Source organism: Myotis yumanensis, unplaced genomic scaffold, assembly GCF_028538775.1.
Source record: "Myotis yumanensis isolate MYYU_CA2020_CCGP unplaced genomic scaffold, mMyoYum1.0.hap1 SCAF_4, whole genome shotgun sequence".
In the NCBI taxonomy this organism is placed as follows: domain Eukaryota; kingdom Metazoa; phylum Chordata; class Mammalia; order Chiroptera; family Vespertilionidae; genus Myotis; species Myotis yumanensis.
The window spans coordinates 13,198,934-13,215,602 of NW_027223755.1; the positions used below are offsets into that span (position 1 = coordinate 13,198,934).

General features: G+C 39.8%; 1 protein-coding gene across 7 annotated transcripts in view; it reads right to left on the reverse strand.

Annotated features, from left to right (window-relative positions):
* The window catches only part of CTNND2 (catenin delta 2), a 760,996-nt gene that overhangs the window by 35,424 nt on the left and 708,903 nt on the right, over window positions 1-16,669 (reverse strand). For all 7 annotated transcript variants that reach the window (XM_070411906.1, XM_070411899.1, XM_070411900.1 and 4 more), the window contains 2 exons: window positions 6,997-7,207; window positions 2,768-2,852 (listed from right to left, as the gene is read on the reverse strand). In XM_070411906.1, the coding sequence (XP_070268007.1) occupies window positions 2,768-2,852; window positions 6,997-7,207 (296 nt within the window). The remainder of the gene's footprint in view (window positions 1-2,767; window positions 2,853-6,996; window positions 7,208-16,669) is intronic.

A 16,669-nucleotide genomic window follows, 5' to 3' on the forward strand; every position in this document is an offset into this window, starting at 1 on the left:
AATAAGCCAGGGACAGATGGGCCTTTAATTCTGTCCCATAGTTTGCCATTTTAATTTCAAATTTCATATTTCACTCATCTTTTTCCTCTTATCCATAATGCCCTCACCCTTTTTCTCCCAATTTATGCAAACTCCATGAATGTTTTAAGATTTTGCTTGATGATTTTCCTACTCTTAATTCATCCCTTAATGTCTGTGGTGTATAATTCCAAACTGAATAAAGTTGCCAATAATTATTCCATATTTCATTTTCACCCAGGGTAGCTACTCTCTAGCTCTTGTGTTTTCTCTGAAACTGCCTGTTCTTAGTCTATATTAGGTGCTTAGTAAAGAGATCCGACGCACAGATAAGTAGAAGATATGGATCATTTTTTTAATGATATGAAAATTGTCAAAGAAGAACAAGATAGAGGTCTATTCCCCCACTGAATAAAAACAATTCCCGAGGATGAATGAATTCGGTTTTCTCCCCAAATGGGAGTTTCCAAAAGAAATGCTTTTGTGAATGCTGAGCTTTGCTATTAGCAGCACTTAAGATACTGAGCACAGAGGTCCTCACTTCCTTTCACATCTGCGTAACTTGAGAATTATTAACATCAGCTCCTTCTCCATCCTTTCTTGTCACGGGTCAATTAAAAACATCACCGACAGTTTCTCCAGCTCATGCTTCTCCAATCTCCTCGCATGAAACACATTTTAAACCATCTTTCACTTTCAAGTTTTAGCTCCATTAAATTCCTGTCAACACATTCCTTTTTATTTTTTAACATGGAAACAGAAAGACAATGATACTTTTTGAGCTCTACCACTGACATAGAAAAAAAAAAAAAAGGATTGAAAACTCATACTACTCAAGAACAAGTAACTTTTTGAGTTTCCCAAAGCAGTTTCCCTCCAATGCACATGCAAGGAGGATTATTTCAGCAAAGGATTGGAGGTAGAGTGGAGTTTATTTGAGGCACTAATATTTCTAGGAGCTTATGGAACCACTGATTCAGAATGACTGACTCCTCTCTAACTTATGGCGAGTCCTTCTTGTCTCGCTGCCTGTTTAGCTGAAGGATCCTGTCCTGCAAGAGAATTCACTCGGCTGCTGGAGGGGCTTGAGAAGGCAGTTACCAGAGATGCTGGGATATGAGCTTCAGGCAAACCAAAATGGAACCCACAACATGTGAGATGAACCTTCTGGCCCTTTAAGTACAGTTCCTCATGTTGTGACCCAACCATAAAATTATTTTCGTTGCTACTTCATAACTGTAATGTTGCTACTGTTATGAATCGTAATGTAAATATCTGATATGCAGGATGGTCTTAGGCGACCCCTGTGAAAGGGTCGTTCGACCGCTAAAGGGGTCGCGACCCATAGGTTGAGAACCGCTGATTTACCCTAATATGCATACTCAGTAGGAGAGGATATAATTTATCTAGAATGCTCCTTTCACACTGCATTTTGCAATCTCTATTTCAGCTTCCTCTCAGGGGATAGGAAAATCTTGAAAGGGAAATACATAGGCTAAATTTCATAAATTTAAAGTGCAAAGTATGAACCCCGAAGGGAAATAGGAAGGCCTTGGGGAAATCTAGAAATAGACTATACAGAAGTAGAGCCAGTTATTAAGTATTTATATTAAGTATTTATATTTTCCCATTGGCTTAACAAAGGACGAATTTTCCCTCTGGCAAGATGGGCTTTGTGTCCTCTGATGTGGGCTTCTTGCTGCTGAACATCAGCCCCAGCCCAGAACTGGTAGGCTGGGGAGGCAGGCGAAGACATGGGGGCTCTCTCTCCTGCTCCTCCGCCATGCCGGCCACCAGGGGCAGCAAGGAGGCGTGGGGACAGTTGTCGATGGAAGCCCATGCCTCTCCTCCAGCCCAGGTTATGCTTTCTGAGTCCCCACAGAAATCACTGATGTTTTCCTCCCCTATTTGTTAACTCAAACCTACTGTGCAATCACCAGTCATTTAAACTACCCATGTTTGCTGGTCTGGTAAGAACAAAACAACAACTTCTGGGAAACCTTGTTGAAGAATTCTCCCTTCCTAAGCAAAAAAAGGAGAAGCTATGCATACCTTTTAAGTAGCATTTGGAAATGAGGTGTAGAATCTAAGTTTCTAGATGCAACATTTTTCTCTTCAGGTTTATTTGTAAACCATTTTGGGGATGAAGAATTCTTTGAAATGTATTTAAAAAATTTCCTGCCTGCCTTGAGAGAGGGCACTGAACACTCAGCTTCTTCCTCACGCTCCGTGGCTGGCTGGCGGCAGGAACCTGGTGAGGGCTGGGCTGGGAACATGGGTCAGACTGTTGGGCCTTCCACCCAGTGTTCCTGGACTTCCTGAATTGCTTTTTCTATTTCTTTCTGTCTCCTCTCCACAATTACTTGTTGATGCTTGCTGTTTGTCTGTTTTTTTAAATTTCTTTTACAAAATCCCTTAGTTCATTAATTTTTAGTTGATCATAAAATATGGAAGCTCAGGGGAAAAAAGCTAATTTTGTTTCTTGTCAGAAGAGCTAGGCTAAGGCCCTATGAGTGCGGATCTGTCCAATCCAGAAAGTTCCTGGGTCTTGGTGTATGTCCAGGGGACACTTGGTGACTCGTTTCTTCTGCTTCGTCATCAATTCTTCCCTTTCAGTTGCTTCCATTACTCAGACTGTTGGGACAAGTAACCTCCACATCTAGGATGCATCGTGCTAGGACCAGGCATAGTGTCCTTTGGCTGAGGGCTGTGTATTGCTCATGAGCCGAGAGGGTAAAGCAAACCTTACCTTTTTGTAGAGACTCCTCAGGTCTCGGTACTGCCACATGCTGTTGAGGACCTGAGATGCGGCCTTGACCACTTTGGGAGAATGTCTGGTAAGAAAAGACAGGACATGCAAGATGGTGAGTAGACACACGATTGTCAGGATGTAGCAAGAACAGACATCCTCCTCACTTTCTGGCTGTCCCTCTCAGCCTGGGGAGCACAGCGGATAGTTCACCAGTCTCCAGCCTCATTCTCAACACACCCTTGAGGGCGGGAGACAGGAGCACACCACAGTTTGCCAAAGAATGTCCAAAATGCAAACAGAAGAGTCAGAAGGCACAAGTTTAGCATCTGACTATGAAACAGGAGAGAAAAATAGCGATTAGGAAGGGCCAGATTCGGGGGTTTTAACAGCACCTGTGCAGTTAGATGAACACGATATTCATCTTCTCAGCGGAAGCGTGAGAGCATAGCCAGTGTTGTCTCTACATGCCTGCCTGGCTGCAGGGACTTGCTCTTCACCTGCTGCTGATGCCAAGAGCAAGAGATTGGCAGAGCCACAGACAGTGGGCATACGCTGCCGTGTGTGCTCTCACAGGCACACAGAAGAAGAGAAAGCATCTACAAGACAACCCTTCCTAAGATTAACGTTCCATCCTTTGGGCCATAGTGAGAAAGTAAGGTCACATTAGACCTTTGGATTAGTGGTTCTTACCATTTTTTTAAAAAAATTATATTTTATTGATTTTTTACAGAGAGGAAGGGAGAGGGATAGAGAGTTAGAAACATCGATGAGAGAGAAACATCGATCAGCTGCCTCCTGCACACTCCCCACTGGGGATGTGCCTGCAACCAAGGTACATGCCCTTGACCAGAATCGAACCTGGGACCCTTGAGTCCACTGAGCCAAACCGGTTAGGGCTACCATTTTTTTTTTTGAGTCATGGCTTTGAAGTCCCTGTGAAACTATAACTAAATATTTTGCCTTTTGGTTCACTGCCACTCTGCATCTCAAAACAGACAGATCAATATGTCCATGTGGGTGTACTTCTATCAACTTCTTGGAAGTCACTTAGACTAGTGGTGAGGGAAAACTATTAGCTACCTGCGGATTCTTTGTTCTAACAGGCTGGTTCTACAATCCAAGTCTAATGGCTGCCACTGACCTCATGCCCATATCAGGGGCTGGCACACTTTTTCTATAAAGGATCAGATAACGAATATTCTCTGCTTTGGGGGCCATACGGTCTCAGTTGCAGCTACTCAATTCTGCCATTGTAGCATGAGAGGAGTCATAAATAATACATAACGGAATGATATGGCTGTGCCAATCAAGTGTAATTTACAAAAGCAGGTGGTGGGTGAGATCTGGCCCAGGAGCCACATAGTTTGCCCATCCTGGTCTATCTGAATGGTGACTCCTGGAGCTGCACAGATTAGAACCAATGCAAAGTCCACTCCCAAAGCTGACCCATGAGGCAGTGGCCCATCGACACCCTGAGAGAGAATATCTGAATCGAGACCACAAATGCCTTTGAAATAGAATGTGAGCAGATGGTTAGATGGGACCAGGTTGAGGTTGGATTTGAGAGCCGGAGTAAAATCGATGTTGCGAGAACAAGCATTTTGTAAAGAAAGTATGGGATGTTAATACATGGTCAATTAAATGTGTGCTATTTTCCTGGATCTTCGCATTAGCAATTTAGACCAACTAAGTCTAAGGTTTCTTCGCTGGCAACAGTAACAATCACTCCTACTATTATTATTACTGAGATGGAATTCAGTATTGGCTGTTGGTAAATCTATTAGTTATATCATGTACTTTTAAAAGAAAAAATATAGAGTTATTATAAATTTTAAATTATGTTCCTCTATGAGAGATGAATTATAGTTAAGTAACAGACATATTTTCGTCTAACTAAAATGGATGATTGCTAAATGAGTTCATAATTTATGCCAGTACCATGCTCTAAATGTAATATTAAATTCCTTTGACTTAAAGGCAGAGAATTTTAGATCTCTACGTGGATATAGATACAGGTACATTTTAATCTCATACAATTAATGCCGAACAAAGATAAAATCCTATATTTTGCTGTGTTTTATCATTGTTAGCTAGATACTTATCCATGACAATAATCAAACAACTCTAGAGAAACATTAATATTCAGGTAGTGATAATGTAGTTGAAACATATGTATTAATTATGCAAAATTTCCTCTGACACAGAGTAATTTTTTGTTTCTACTTCTTGTTTAGTTACAAAATAAAGTCCGTGCATGTGTAATGATAGCAGGTTTTAACCTTTCAATTAAAATGCCAATACAGCTCAGTGTTATAATAACATGCGAAGGTTAAAGAATCATTGCTTTCTTAAGGCCTTTAACATAAATCCATCCACTAGAGTGGTGCCATAGCAACTTCTACTTGAAAAACTATACCTATTGATTGAAGGACTTGAACAATTGAGTGCTTTAAATGTGACAAGTGATTTTAACCTCAGCCACAATACACACTTCCTTACTGACAAGTAGCAGTTGAGTGTGTTAGTGGCTTTTCTGTCTTATGACAAAATACAATGGCACATTCAACACTATTTCCTATATAACTGTTAAAATTAGGAAAAAAACAAATGTACTTTTAAAACAGACGGATGTGACAGGATGTCCATAATGGGTGTTTAAAATGATGTGAACAGCATAACATATGTTATTGAGACTGCAAAATGGCATGTATACAGCTCCTGTAAGAGTCATTAACAATTACACAATGTCTGATCTTCACCAGAGGTGTCAAATTAGGGTGGCGGAAGATTTCAGTTAGTTCAGTTGATAGTGGGTGTTTGAAACAGCCGTTCCAGCAGTAGGAACCCAGACCACCACTCCCAGGGTTGTGTTCACAAGACACAGTGTGTTGTGCAGCTCAAACAGATTGTGATTGGCACCTTGACAGTGTGACTCATTAATATCATCCATGTTTAAGTCTGTGGATATCTATATATAAAAGCCTAAGCAACTGTTCAGCCGGTAGCTATGACGTGCACTAACCACCAGGGGCAGATACTCAACGCACAAGCATGGAAACATGGAACAGACTGATGAATCTCAGAGGGAATGGGGGGGAAGGAGAGGGTGGGAAGAGATTAACTAAAGATCTTATATGCATATACTAGCGGCCTGGTACACGGATTCGTGCACCAGTGGGGTCCCTCGGCCTGGCCTGCAGGGAATTGGGCTGAAACCAGCAGTCTGACATCCCCCGAGGGGTCCCGGATTGCAAGAGGGCACAGGCCAGGCCAAGAGACCCCACCGGTGCACAAATCCGTGAACCAGGCCTCTAGTTTAAAAATAAAACTTATAGATACGTAACATGGAAAACCATAGGTAGGTCCATTATTTTATTTGTGTTTTCTCATATTAAGTTTAAAAACCAGGTTTGAATTAAACTTATTTCTATAAATGCTTTTTAAAGGACAATATAAGGCAGACAGATTTGCAAGCATTTTATTAAGTAACTATAGTAAATTGATATTCCTCCCTTTTCCAATTATAAAATCATCCCCAATTCCCAAACTTTTATTTTCAATAAAGAAATTCTATTTTATTAAAGCCTGTCTAGAAGGACAGGATGTCTCTCTCTGACTACTGTTGTAACAGCTGAATGATGAATGGTGAGTTTAGTGCTAAGATTCAGACCAATGCTTCTGGATTCATTTTAAGAGCGGTGAGAGGTAATAACCAAATAAATGTGAGAGAGGAGGATATCTGCAGCTATAAAAACCTGTTTTGAACCCCAAATTAGCCACTATATAAACAGGAGATAAATCACATGAAAGAATGGATGAAACTGACTATAACTTGGAAGATGCTCGACTCAACTCAGTGCAACACTTCTTATTAAACATGTAAATCCAGATTGTTAACATTGTGGGGAAAAAAGGATTAAGGAACAATGAGATGCAACAAGTGACTATTCCATAAAGAAATTTCATTCAAATAAAGAACATTTCTGGGATAATCTATAGTGAAAGAACCTCCCAATACCACAGTAATCAACTGAGTCATTAATCAAATTGAAATTACCAGTGAGACTAGCTTTCACTCTTGGGTGGGAAGACTGGAAACCATTTGCTGTTTTTGTTCTCTTGATTATCAGAGCCAAATGCTTTCCAGTGACATTCGATAGTATTACCCATTACCAGGGACTGTCGGGCACACTGAGAACCCATTCTACCAATACCATCTGACTTACTTATCTCCTTTGCTTTTGGAGATGCCAACCAACTTCTCGATGCCACCTGCATCCCGTAAGGCCTTGGCGTTCTCCATGTTCTTGGTGATCACTTCGTGTAGGGTGCAGCAGACAGCTGTCACCGTGTCGTCCGACATGGCCTTGCTTGCTGCATTGTTGCTGTTGTTCCCGCCTGGAAGCCTGTGGACCAGGTCTCGCATGGCATATTTGCCTTTAAGAAAAAAATAAAGGGAAGAGTTAAAATGAGGGTAAAATGGAGGAAGAGGACAGAGGGAGAGGTGGGAACAGGGGAGAAAAAGAAACACAAGAGATAAGATTAATGCAATCTTGTCTGTTTCCCGTTACTGAGTTAGTCTCCATTGGGTAACTATGAACACATACAGAGAACACAGTATTTCCTCATGGTGAATGCATGGTCTTAGATTGAACCTTTGGGCAAGTTATTTCATTGCCTCTAAACCTCAGCTTTTCACATCTGTAAAGCAAGAACAATGGTGGGATAGATCTCACAAGATTTTTGTTAAGATTAAGTTAGTAAATATGTGGAAAGCTTTTAACACACAAGGGTTACTGAGGACGTAGGCATGGATAGATGTTAACAATCAGTAGTTTACTACTTGGCATTCACAGAAGTCAAGAAAACACAGTAATTCTAACGTAACCACAAAAATGCTTTGATGGGAGCTATGTTGGGACCTGTATTATTTTACAAGAGTCACACCGCAAATATGTGAAGAGCATGATCGATATATTACTTCTGTGTTCTGGCCCCTATGAAGCAAAGAGAAACATATAAGGTGATGGAGAGAAGCTTTACAAATAATATATAACTAGGTGTCTTTTGAACCAGAGTAACTGGATAATCTGCTTGTCTCAATGATAGGATTTCCTGGTATGGTTCTACCATATAACATTTCCTAATTTGACATGTTTTTCTTCATGTGAAAATACAATAAAATCCAACTTTCCATCCTTAATTTGTTTTATCATTATTAATTTTGCCACTCCCAATGACAAAGGTACTTATAATGACATCTTTATGGAGTACTTCTAGTTTACAAAGCACTTTAGGCATTGCCAATAACCCCGCAAGACAATTAATTCATCCCACCTGCAGCTTCCAATTCTGTTCCATTAATTTACTCCTGGAACTAAGTAAATGAGTGCCTGCAGCAAAGTTGGCTGTTCTTAAATTTTTCATTTAGAATTGGCACATGTCCAAAGTTAAATCCCTTCCTTACTTCCTATCCCTTATTAGACATGTTTAGCTAACAGCTAAAAACTATTTGAAATATTTTCCCTCCATACATGCCTGTAAGGGATAGCCTCTTTTTAGCTGTCTAATTCTCTTGTACTTAGTGCCTGGGGGTAGGAAAAGGAACCTCTTGGGAGGAAGCAACGATATCTTAATTCCAGGCAGTAAAAAATAAAACATAAGCCCTTGTAATTTTGGTATCTTCTCTTGTCCTATCTATGTATAGGTGACTTATTTTAGCTTGGATCAAAAAATGCTGATGTCGAAATTACTGAAATAGGAAAATGTCTTCATTCACTTTATGATAGCTGAGAAATGTGTGACAAAATGGTTTGCCTGAAAACCCCTAAATGTAGCACATTTACTTTCTTTTAATATTTTTTTTTGTGGTTGTTGTTTTATTTTGAGAGAGAGAGGAAGGGAGAGATAGAAACATTGATGAGAAAGAGACATCTATTGGCTGCCTCCTGCACACACCCTCCTGGGGATTGAGCCTACAACCTGGGTATGTGCCCTGACCAGGAATTGAACCAATGACCTCTGAACCAGTTTCCGGACAGCATATTTATTTTCTAATGACAGCACTTAAAATTGCTTGGAGAAGATCTTTTGCACCTGAGCACTCCTCTGAGCAACTTGCTTTATCTATTTAACATTAAGTCACATTCAACTCTGGCTAACGGTTTACCATGTGGAGCTCAGCATGCTGATGACTTTATCAGTTCCTTAACCCCCACAACCCACAAGCCATTGTAAGACAAACCTCAGTTCTGTAGTAGCTAGAAGATGGATGAGTTCTTTTTTCTTTATAAAGGAAGAGATGGAGGAACGAATCAGAAAACTGTTTCAATTATTGTGCATACAGGGCATTCACACTCCTGATGGCGTATGGAAGACTGGTTTTGTGACCTTGGACATTGTCAAGGTTGAAAACAAAAACAAGGAGAGGGAGAGGATTCGGCTGCGGCATTTTAACATTTTTGTTGTTACTGTCATTTTTTTTTAAACGACAGCAGATAAATGGAAGATGTGGTTTCATCCTGCACGGCTTTCTAACCAGTGAGCCCTTAATGAGCTGCAAGGTGTCCCTGAAAGGATCAGGTGGCAGAGACAGTCACTTCCCCCAGAACGGCCCGTGTGCTGAGTAAACACTATCATTTTCCATGTGCTCCACGGCCTGGAAGACAGCAGGAGCCACTGCCGTGTATAACCCCCACAAGCTGTCGAGGAAGCCCATTGGAAGATTTTATTTCTATTACTTCCAATCTAGTTCACTGACATTTTACTAGGCAATTCAAGATTCTTCATTCAGTCTATGTATTAACCTATTTGAAGGGATACATTTTAGACTACATTTTGACCATCCAAGTGGAGAAACAAATCAAGTAAAATTATTCCAAAGGGCAGAAGACCGCTGGGAAGAACCTGTTAATTCTTTTAAGGGCATGCAATTGTGTTAGACTTTGACTATGCTGCTGAGAAAAGCCATCTTCTCATACTGGAATCATATCTTCACGTGAAATTTGGGTAGCAAGAATAGCTTTTTAGCTTTTCCTTGTGCATAGGAACTTTGAAGCTTATTGGCGGGAGTGGGGGGTGGGGAGAAAATAAGGACCATAGAATAATTTCAGCCACAAGTGACCTTGAGTGGCATGCTAATAACAGGAGTTCAGAGAAAGTAGATTGGACTGGGTTGCCATGGCAGGTTTGCTATGGGAAGTGGGCATCTAGAATTTGTTCCATAGATCAGGGGGACAACAAAATATTTTACAAAGAAGATTCTTGTGCATCAAGGTGGAAGGTTTCAGAATAATGTTACTGAAGGTGGAAGGAATAGATACTAGTAGTCTTTTTCTTGACAATGAAGCTCTCTCTTGGAACTTCTATTGCAATTATAAGCATTACCTTGTGTTATAATTGTTCTATGTCCCCTATTTTCTTTGTCCCTAAGTTTCTAAACAGCAGAAAGAGTGAGAAAGCTACTCTTGTTACCTAGTAAAAGGAATCTTGTCCCACCCCCACCGCTACACCTCCATCAGGTTTTCGGTGTGAGATTTGAGGTCTGAGATTTCTTTGGATGTGAAAGTAGTTAACTAACTTTTGGAGTCAATTCTTTTCCTTTGCCACCGTGGTGATAAGGAAAAGTTGTAAGGCTGGTGAGCCAAACTTGAATTTTCAGAGCTTAACACCATCAAGGTGATCCAACTGTTGTTGTTTTGGTTTGGTTTCAGACCGAGAAAGGGATGGAGATACGTTTCATCTTGGGGTTCACCCCCAGGATGCTATCACTTTAGGAACCTTGAGGAGAAACAAGTTTAGATTCTGCACTGTCCCAGGAACGTCAAGGGCACCTGAAGCTCAGCAGTGCCCAGTGGTAAGCACAGGCCTCACCCTGTGGTTGAGGCTGGCATGAGGCAAAGGAGCTTCCTGTCTTAGAATAAACTGTGAGATCCACAAAAGGGGCAGTGGTGCCAGCAACCAGGGAAGACTGACTACCACTCCCCCTTCCTCTGAATTTAATTTGGTTTATAAATAAGTAAATTATATGACACAGACCAAAAGTGAGGGAGTGATTCATGCCAATGACATGACTGAGTAGGTGATTGTAATATTTCAGGACAAAAACAAGGACTTGCAACTACAAAGAGTTGGCCATGGGGGGAAGGGGCGGGACCGAATCCACACCTTGGCATATCAAGATGATGCTCTAATCAACTGAGCTACCCGGCCAGAGCTGTGTGTGTGTGTGTGTGTGTGTGTGTGTGTGTGTGTGTATTTTAAATTTATTTTTTAATACACTATAGTTGACATACAATATTATATCAGTTTCAGGTGTACAACTTAGTGATTCAACATTTATGTACTTTATGAAGTGATCACCATGGTAACTCTGTCTGCCAGAATACAAAGTTATTACAATATCATTAACTACATTAACATTACATCCCCATGACATTTATTTGATAACTGGAAGTTTGTAGCTCTTATTCACTTTCACTTTTTTCATTGCAGCATTATTTATAATAGCCAAGATATAAGACCAACCTAGGTGTTCACTGACAGATGAATGGATAAAGAAGATTCGGTATATCACTTAGCAATAATAAAGAATGAAATCTCCCCATCTGTGACAACATGGATGGACACAAGTGTATTATGCTAAGTGATATGCTAAGAGAAAGATAAATACTGTATGATTTAACCTATATGTGGAACATAAAGAAAACACAAACTGTAACAGAAACAACATATAAATACAGAGAATAATCTATTTATACTTAAAATATTTATTAATAAGGAGAAACTTGTGTTATCTTGCTATTTGTTATCTATATGTCTTGTATTTTTTTAGTCCCTCATTTACTGCCTCTTTTGTGTTTATTTGACTTTTTTGCAGTGAAATGTTTTAATTCCCTACTCATTTCTTGTGGTGTATATCCTATAACTATTTTCTTTGTGGTTACCATGGCAATTCCAGTTAATATCCTAAAGTTATAACACTCAGTTTAAATCTATCCCAATTTAACTTCAACAACATACAAAAACTCTGCTCGTTATAGCTCCATCCCTGCTCCTTTCACTTATGGATGTCCCAAAATTACATCCCTGTATGTTGTATGTGTGAAAACATAAAATAATTGTTTTTGTAAAAGTATCAGTCTCTTAACTTATGTAGAAAACAAAATGTGGAGTTACAAACCAAAGTTACAATAATACAAGCTTTTAGACTAATACTTTAAAAAAAATGCATTCATTATTCTCTTAAATCATGGTGAAAACAAAAAGTAGAGTTACAAACTGTTCTTACAATAGCACTAGCTTTTATAATGACCCATGTATTTACTTTTACTGAGATAAATATTTCTTTATTTGTCTTCTAGTTACTGTCCTTTATTTCAAACTACAAAATTCCCTTTACTTGCAGGACAGGTCTAGTGATAACAAACGCCCTCAGCCTTTGTTTACTTGGGGATTCCTCTAGGCATGAAGGACTTACATTTTGTGTTCCCCAATAACTCTATTTGAAATTGCCTTCCCCAAATCTACACTCTATAGTTAAACTATCCAAACTTAAAAAGTGTCTTTTACATTAAACCATCTTCGGAGGTTTCAAGACTGAGGCTAGGTAACATCAAAGAGTTTTCTTCTGCACTTTATGAAATAAGGATGCTAGCACTAACTAGGTATGCTTGGCATTCTGCGGGTTTTACTTGGTTTAATACTATTGTGAGAGCTGTCCTGTTTATCAAGTCTCTGATATGAAAAGACTTGGCAAATGAAAAAAGAGAAGTTCAACCTCCACTTAATTATGACAAGTTTTACAATTATGCTTCCTCAGTTATGAACCTTTTCATTTGCTTAGAAGCATGCTCCCTTTCATATTAAAGAATGGCACCATAATGGTCAAGATTTTAAAAGAAAGATTGCATTTCTAGGTTTAAAGGAGACATTTTACTTAGTAGTAATCCTAACACACTCTTTATGGAGCAAATTAGAAGGTCCTCAAGGTTTCCCAATGCCCTCCTTGTCCATACTATGTACTTACTTTCATGGTAGTCACTGACTAACTCCTTCTAAAGCTAAACTTGTCTCTTGTCTCAGTTTTGCTATTATTGGTTGAGATGAGTAAGTTCTCAGAGCTATTCAGCCTTATCATCAATAGGTGGTTTCTAATTTCCTCTCAGGCTCACCTTGAGACCCCTGCCAGCACAGATCAGTAATTGGGGTCTGTTGGAAGAAACATCAAAATAGCTGATTAAAGAACTCCAACAGGTACTCAATATTTGACACTATAGAAAATAGGTTATTGGTTACGGGCACTCCTGTAAAGCTGATAGCCTCACCACAAATGAACATCTCAGATGACCAAGGGGTCGAACCCAATTTCCAGAAGTCATTCACTTTGAGAATCTAGACTGCTAATTAATCCAATATAAACAGAGCAAGGATTAATTACCTGGACTAAATAAAACAAATTTAATTGTGGTTAACCTTCTACTTTGAATTGAGTATGTTATAAAAACCTTGTTCCTTCTATGTCATCTGTCTTTAATGCTTGATTCAATAGGTTATGTTTATAAAAACTAGAATAAAACAACTTTAAATGGACTCTTGTTCTAATTGATCCTTCATAATTCATAAGAAGGAAATCCTTTGAATGTTCTTAAAATAGATAAGATGATAAATTATTGGGAAAGGTTAATAATAATAATCCTGTAAATATAACAACAAATGTTGATTGGTCTTATCTAGACACTTAAAAGAGGAGTTATTTAAATCATATAAAAATGTTTTGACTAATTTGCTTACTTTCTTTGCCACAGGTTTAATAGACTGAACTAGAATTTGTCCTCCTTTCAAACAGAACAATGAAAAAAATCAAATCTTTATCTATGCCATGGACGCCACATTTAAAGAGAAAATAATTTAATTAGGCCTGACAAGCCTATTAGAAAACCAGTGCATTTCCTATGTGGAACTAATGCTGCAAATCCTCTCAGGACACTGAGGAGGTTTGTGCTGTGTGACTCAGGGAAGCTCAGCCCTACAGGCACCATGGCCAGTAATACTGAAAAGCTGGAGCTCAGAGGGATAGAGTAATCTCAGAATTATAGGTAATGGAAGTGAAGCCTGAGTCTTGGGTCACTGATCCCAGAAGATGAGGTAAAAGGGAACAAAATACTTCTGCTACATAAAGACACCAAAACTACAATCCTAGGAGCTATACCAATAAAACAAAAGTTAACTCTCAGCATTTATTATCATACCAGAGGCATGGCCTGTGGGGATTGGGCTGAAACCAACAGTCCAATGCCGCCTGCTGCTCCTGCCTGCCACTCCTGCTCATCTTGGCCCAGCTGCGCCTGCTGCTGCTGCTGCTTGGTAGGCTCGCTGCTGCTCCACTGCAGTCTCTGGGCTGCAGCGGCCAGCCGTGAGCCCTGCGTCTGGTGCCCATTGGTTAGCTAAGCGGTGCTCCCGCTGTGGGAGTACACTGACCACCAAGGGGCAGCTCCTACATTGAGCGTCTGCACCCTGGTGGTCAGTGCACATCATAGTGACTGGTCATTTGGTCGCTTAGGCTTTTATATATATAGACCAGAGGCCCAATGCATGAAATTCATGCAAGACTAGGCCTTCGCAGCCCCGGCACCTGCTGGCTGTCTGGATCCCTTGCAGCCATGGTGGCTGCAGCCCCAGCTTCGTCCGGAAGGTCATCTGGAAAGTTGTCCAGATGGTTGTACTGCTGTTCGGCTGTCTGGTCTATTTGCATATTATGCTTTTATTATTATAGCTCTAGTTTTAATAACCATGAAAAGAAGTCTTTGTAGATGAATCCACACTGCTTAGTACACCTATCTATGTCTATACAACTGGTCAAATAAATTAATAGCCACAAATAAGAAAACTGCTAAACAAACATTTGTGGCTAAATCTGCATCATCGGAGCAGAACATCAGCATTGGGCGGGGAGGGGCCAGGAAGGATAATTGGTACCCTGTTCTGCCTCCATCATGACCGTGTGTGTATCACATACTCGACACAGCCCAGAGTCAGGAAAGCAGAACAAAGAAAAGGATCAGCCCAGGAAAACAAACCAAAGAGGGAAAAAAGAAAAAGACACACAGGATTGCCCTTTTAGCTCTAGTCCCAAATAAGGAATCACTGTGTCATTTCCTAGCAGTTGCTGACTCCCAAATCAACTTTATCGCTGACATTTGCAATACCGAGAAGTGAGGGACAGTATGATTATCTTGTGAAAGAAACTGCTGTTTGCCAATTTCTTAAGTATGGATCCCTTGCAACAATTTATAAGTGGAAAATCCCTTTCTGTTGATGCTTTCGTCTGCATGTCTTCCTTTCACAGATTGGAAAATGGTTGTGGTGACACCAACCATCTGGTCCAGCCATGCCTGTCCCTTGTTCCCAACCTGGGACCCGTTCGTCTCCATATCCCTTTGCTCCTGCTGCAGTGGAATAAACATCTAATGAGATTAACTGATTTTAAAAAACAATGAACCTTCTTTTGTGTATCTGCCATTGTCTTTAATTAATTAAAGATGTATCTAAATAGAGAAAGAGAAGGAGAGGGAAAAAAAGGTATAGTAAGACAGGATCCACGGGAGCCCAGGAATCTGGTAGCTGTCCGTGGAGGTTAGGACAAATTCTAGAAGAAACATTAAAGTTCCTTATGCTCTTTTTTCTAGTAACTATGATGTAAAAACCAAATAAAGAACAGCAACAAAAAACACGTACAGCCTTATAACACATAGAGGATCCTATTTCACATGCCAGAATTGGTAAGCATTTGGTCTGAGACAATGATTCAAATAGTAGCTCAGCCCTCCAAATAGAAATCATAGAAAGCAGAATCTTACAGGTTTACAATGTATGGTAGGCGATTCCTTCAAGAGTTATTACCTCCAAATAAATAACCTATTCCATCTGTTTGGCAGATAGAAGGAATTGTGTTTTTGGCACCATGAGACTTTATCCAGAGGATTTCACAGAATTAGATTCAGAGAAACTCTCATATTGTCGAGGTGTCAAGAACTAAGGTGATGAATAGAAATACGGGCAAGAAGGTGGCTAAAATACGCATACTTAATTTGTATGAGAATCAATCTAAAAATGGAAATGGCAGTTAATTAACAGGTTTGCGGAGTACCTTTTTGAAATAGGAATAAATTGATTTCTGAGAAATATTGAAAATGAGACAAGCGACTGATATGATACATTTTAAAAGTCTTTAAATAATTTGATTAAATACTAAGCATGATAGCAAAAAAAGTTATCTCAATTCATTGCCTAATTTTAGCAGAAAGGAAGACAAGGTAAAAACTTAAACACTGATTCCAGTTTCAGGGAGGAAACCTAGGAAGGTTTTTTATTTTTAGGTCAAGACTGTTATCCAACAAAGACCCAAGATCTCTCCTAGAACAAAAATTATAAGACAGAGTAGTCTGTTAGAGACAGATGAGATGGGTATGTTGGTAAGAAAAGTTTGTTTTCAGGAACAGAACCTGAAGTTTGTCCTCTGACCTGATGTTAGCACACTGGAATAATAGTGATCCATCGAGCAATGCAAATAGTCTAACGATGAATTACAACCTTGCATTCCCCTGGTCTTGCTTTCCCACATGGATCTACCTCTCCGTCAAAACAAAAATGAGTCTCAGTAAAGGGCACAAAGAGAGGGAATCAACTATAGGTTTTCTTCATGTGTCTCTACTCACAGATTACGTTACAGAGTGGTTTAACTCTTTCAAGGAAAGTCACATCTATTGTTTCAGTTGCTGCTTCGAATGTAGGGGTGGAAAGAAGGCAGGTACAGTTTCCCATTTACTACACAAAGACAAGTAAATGAGAGTAAACGAAGTATGGAAGGTCGCAGAGCTCACTGTCTCTTGGATTTGGTAC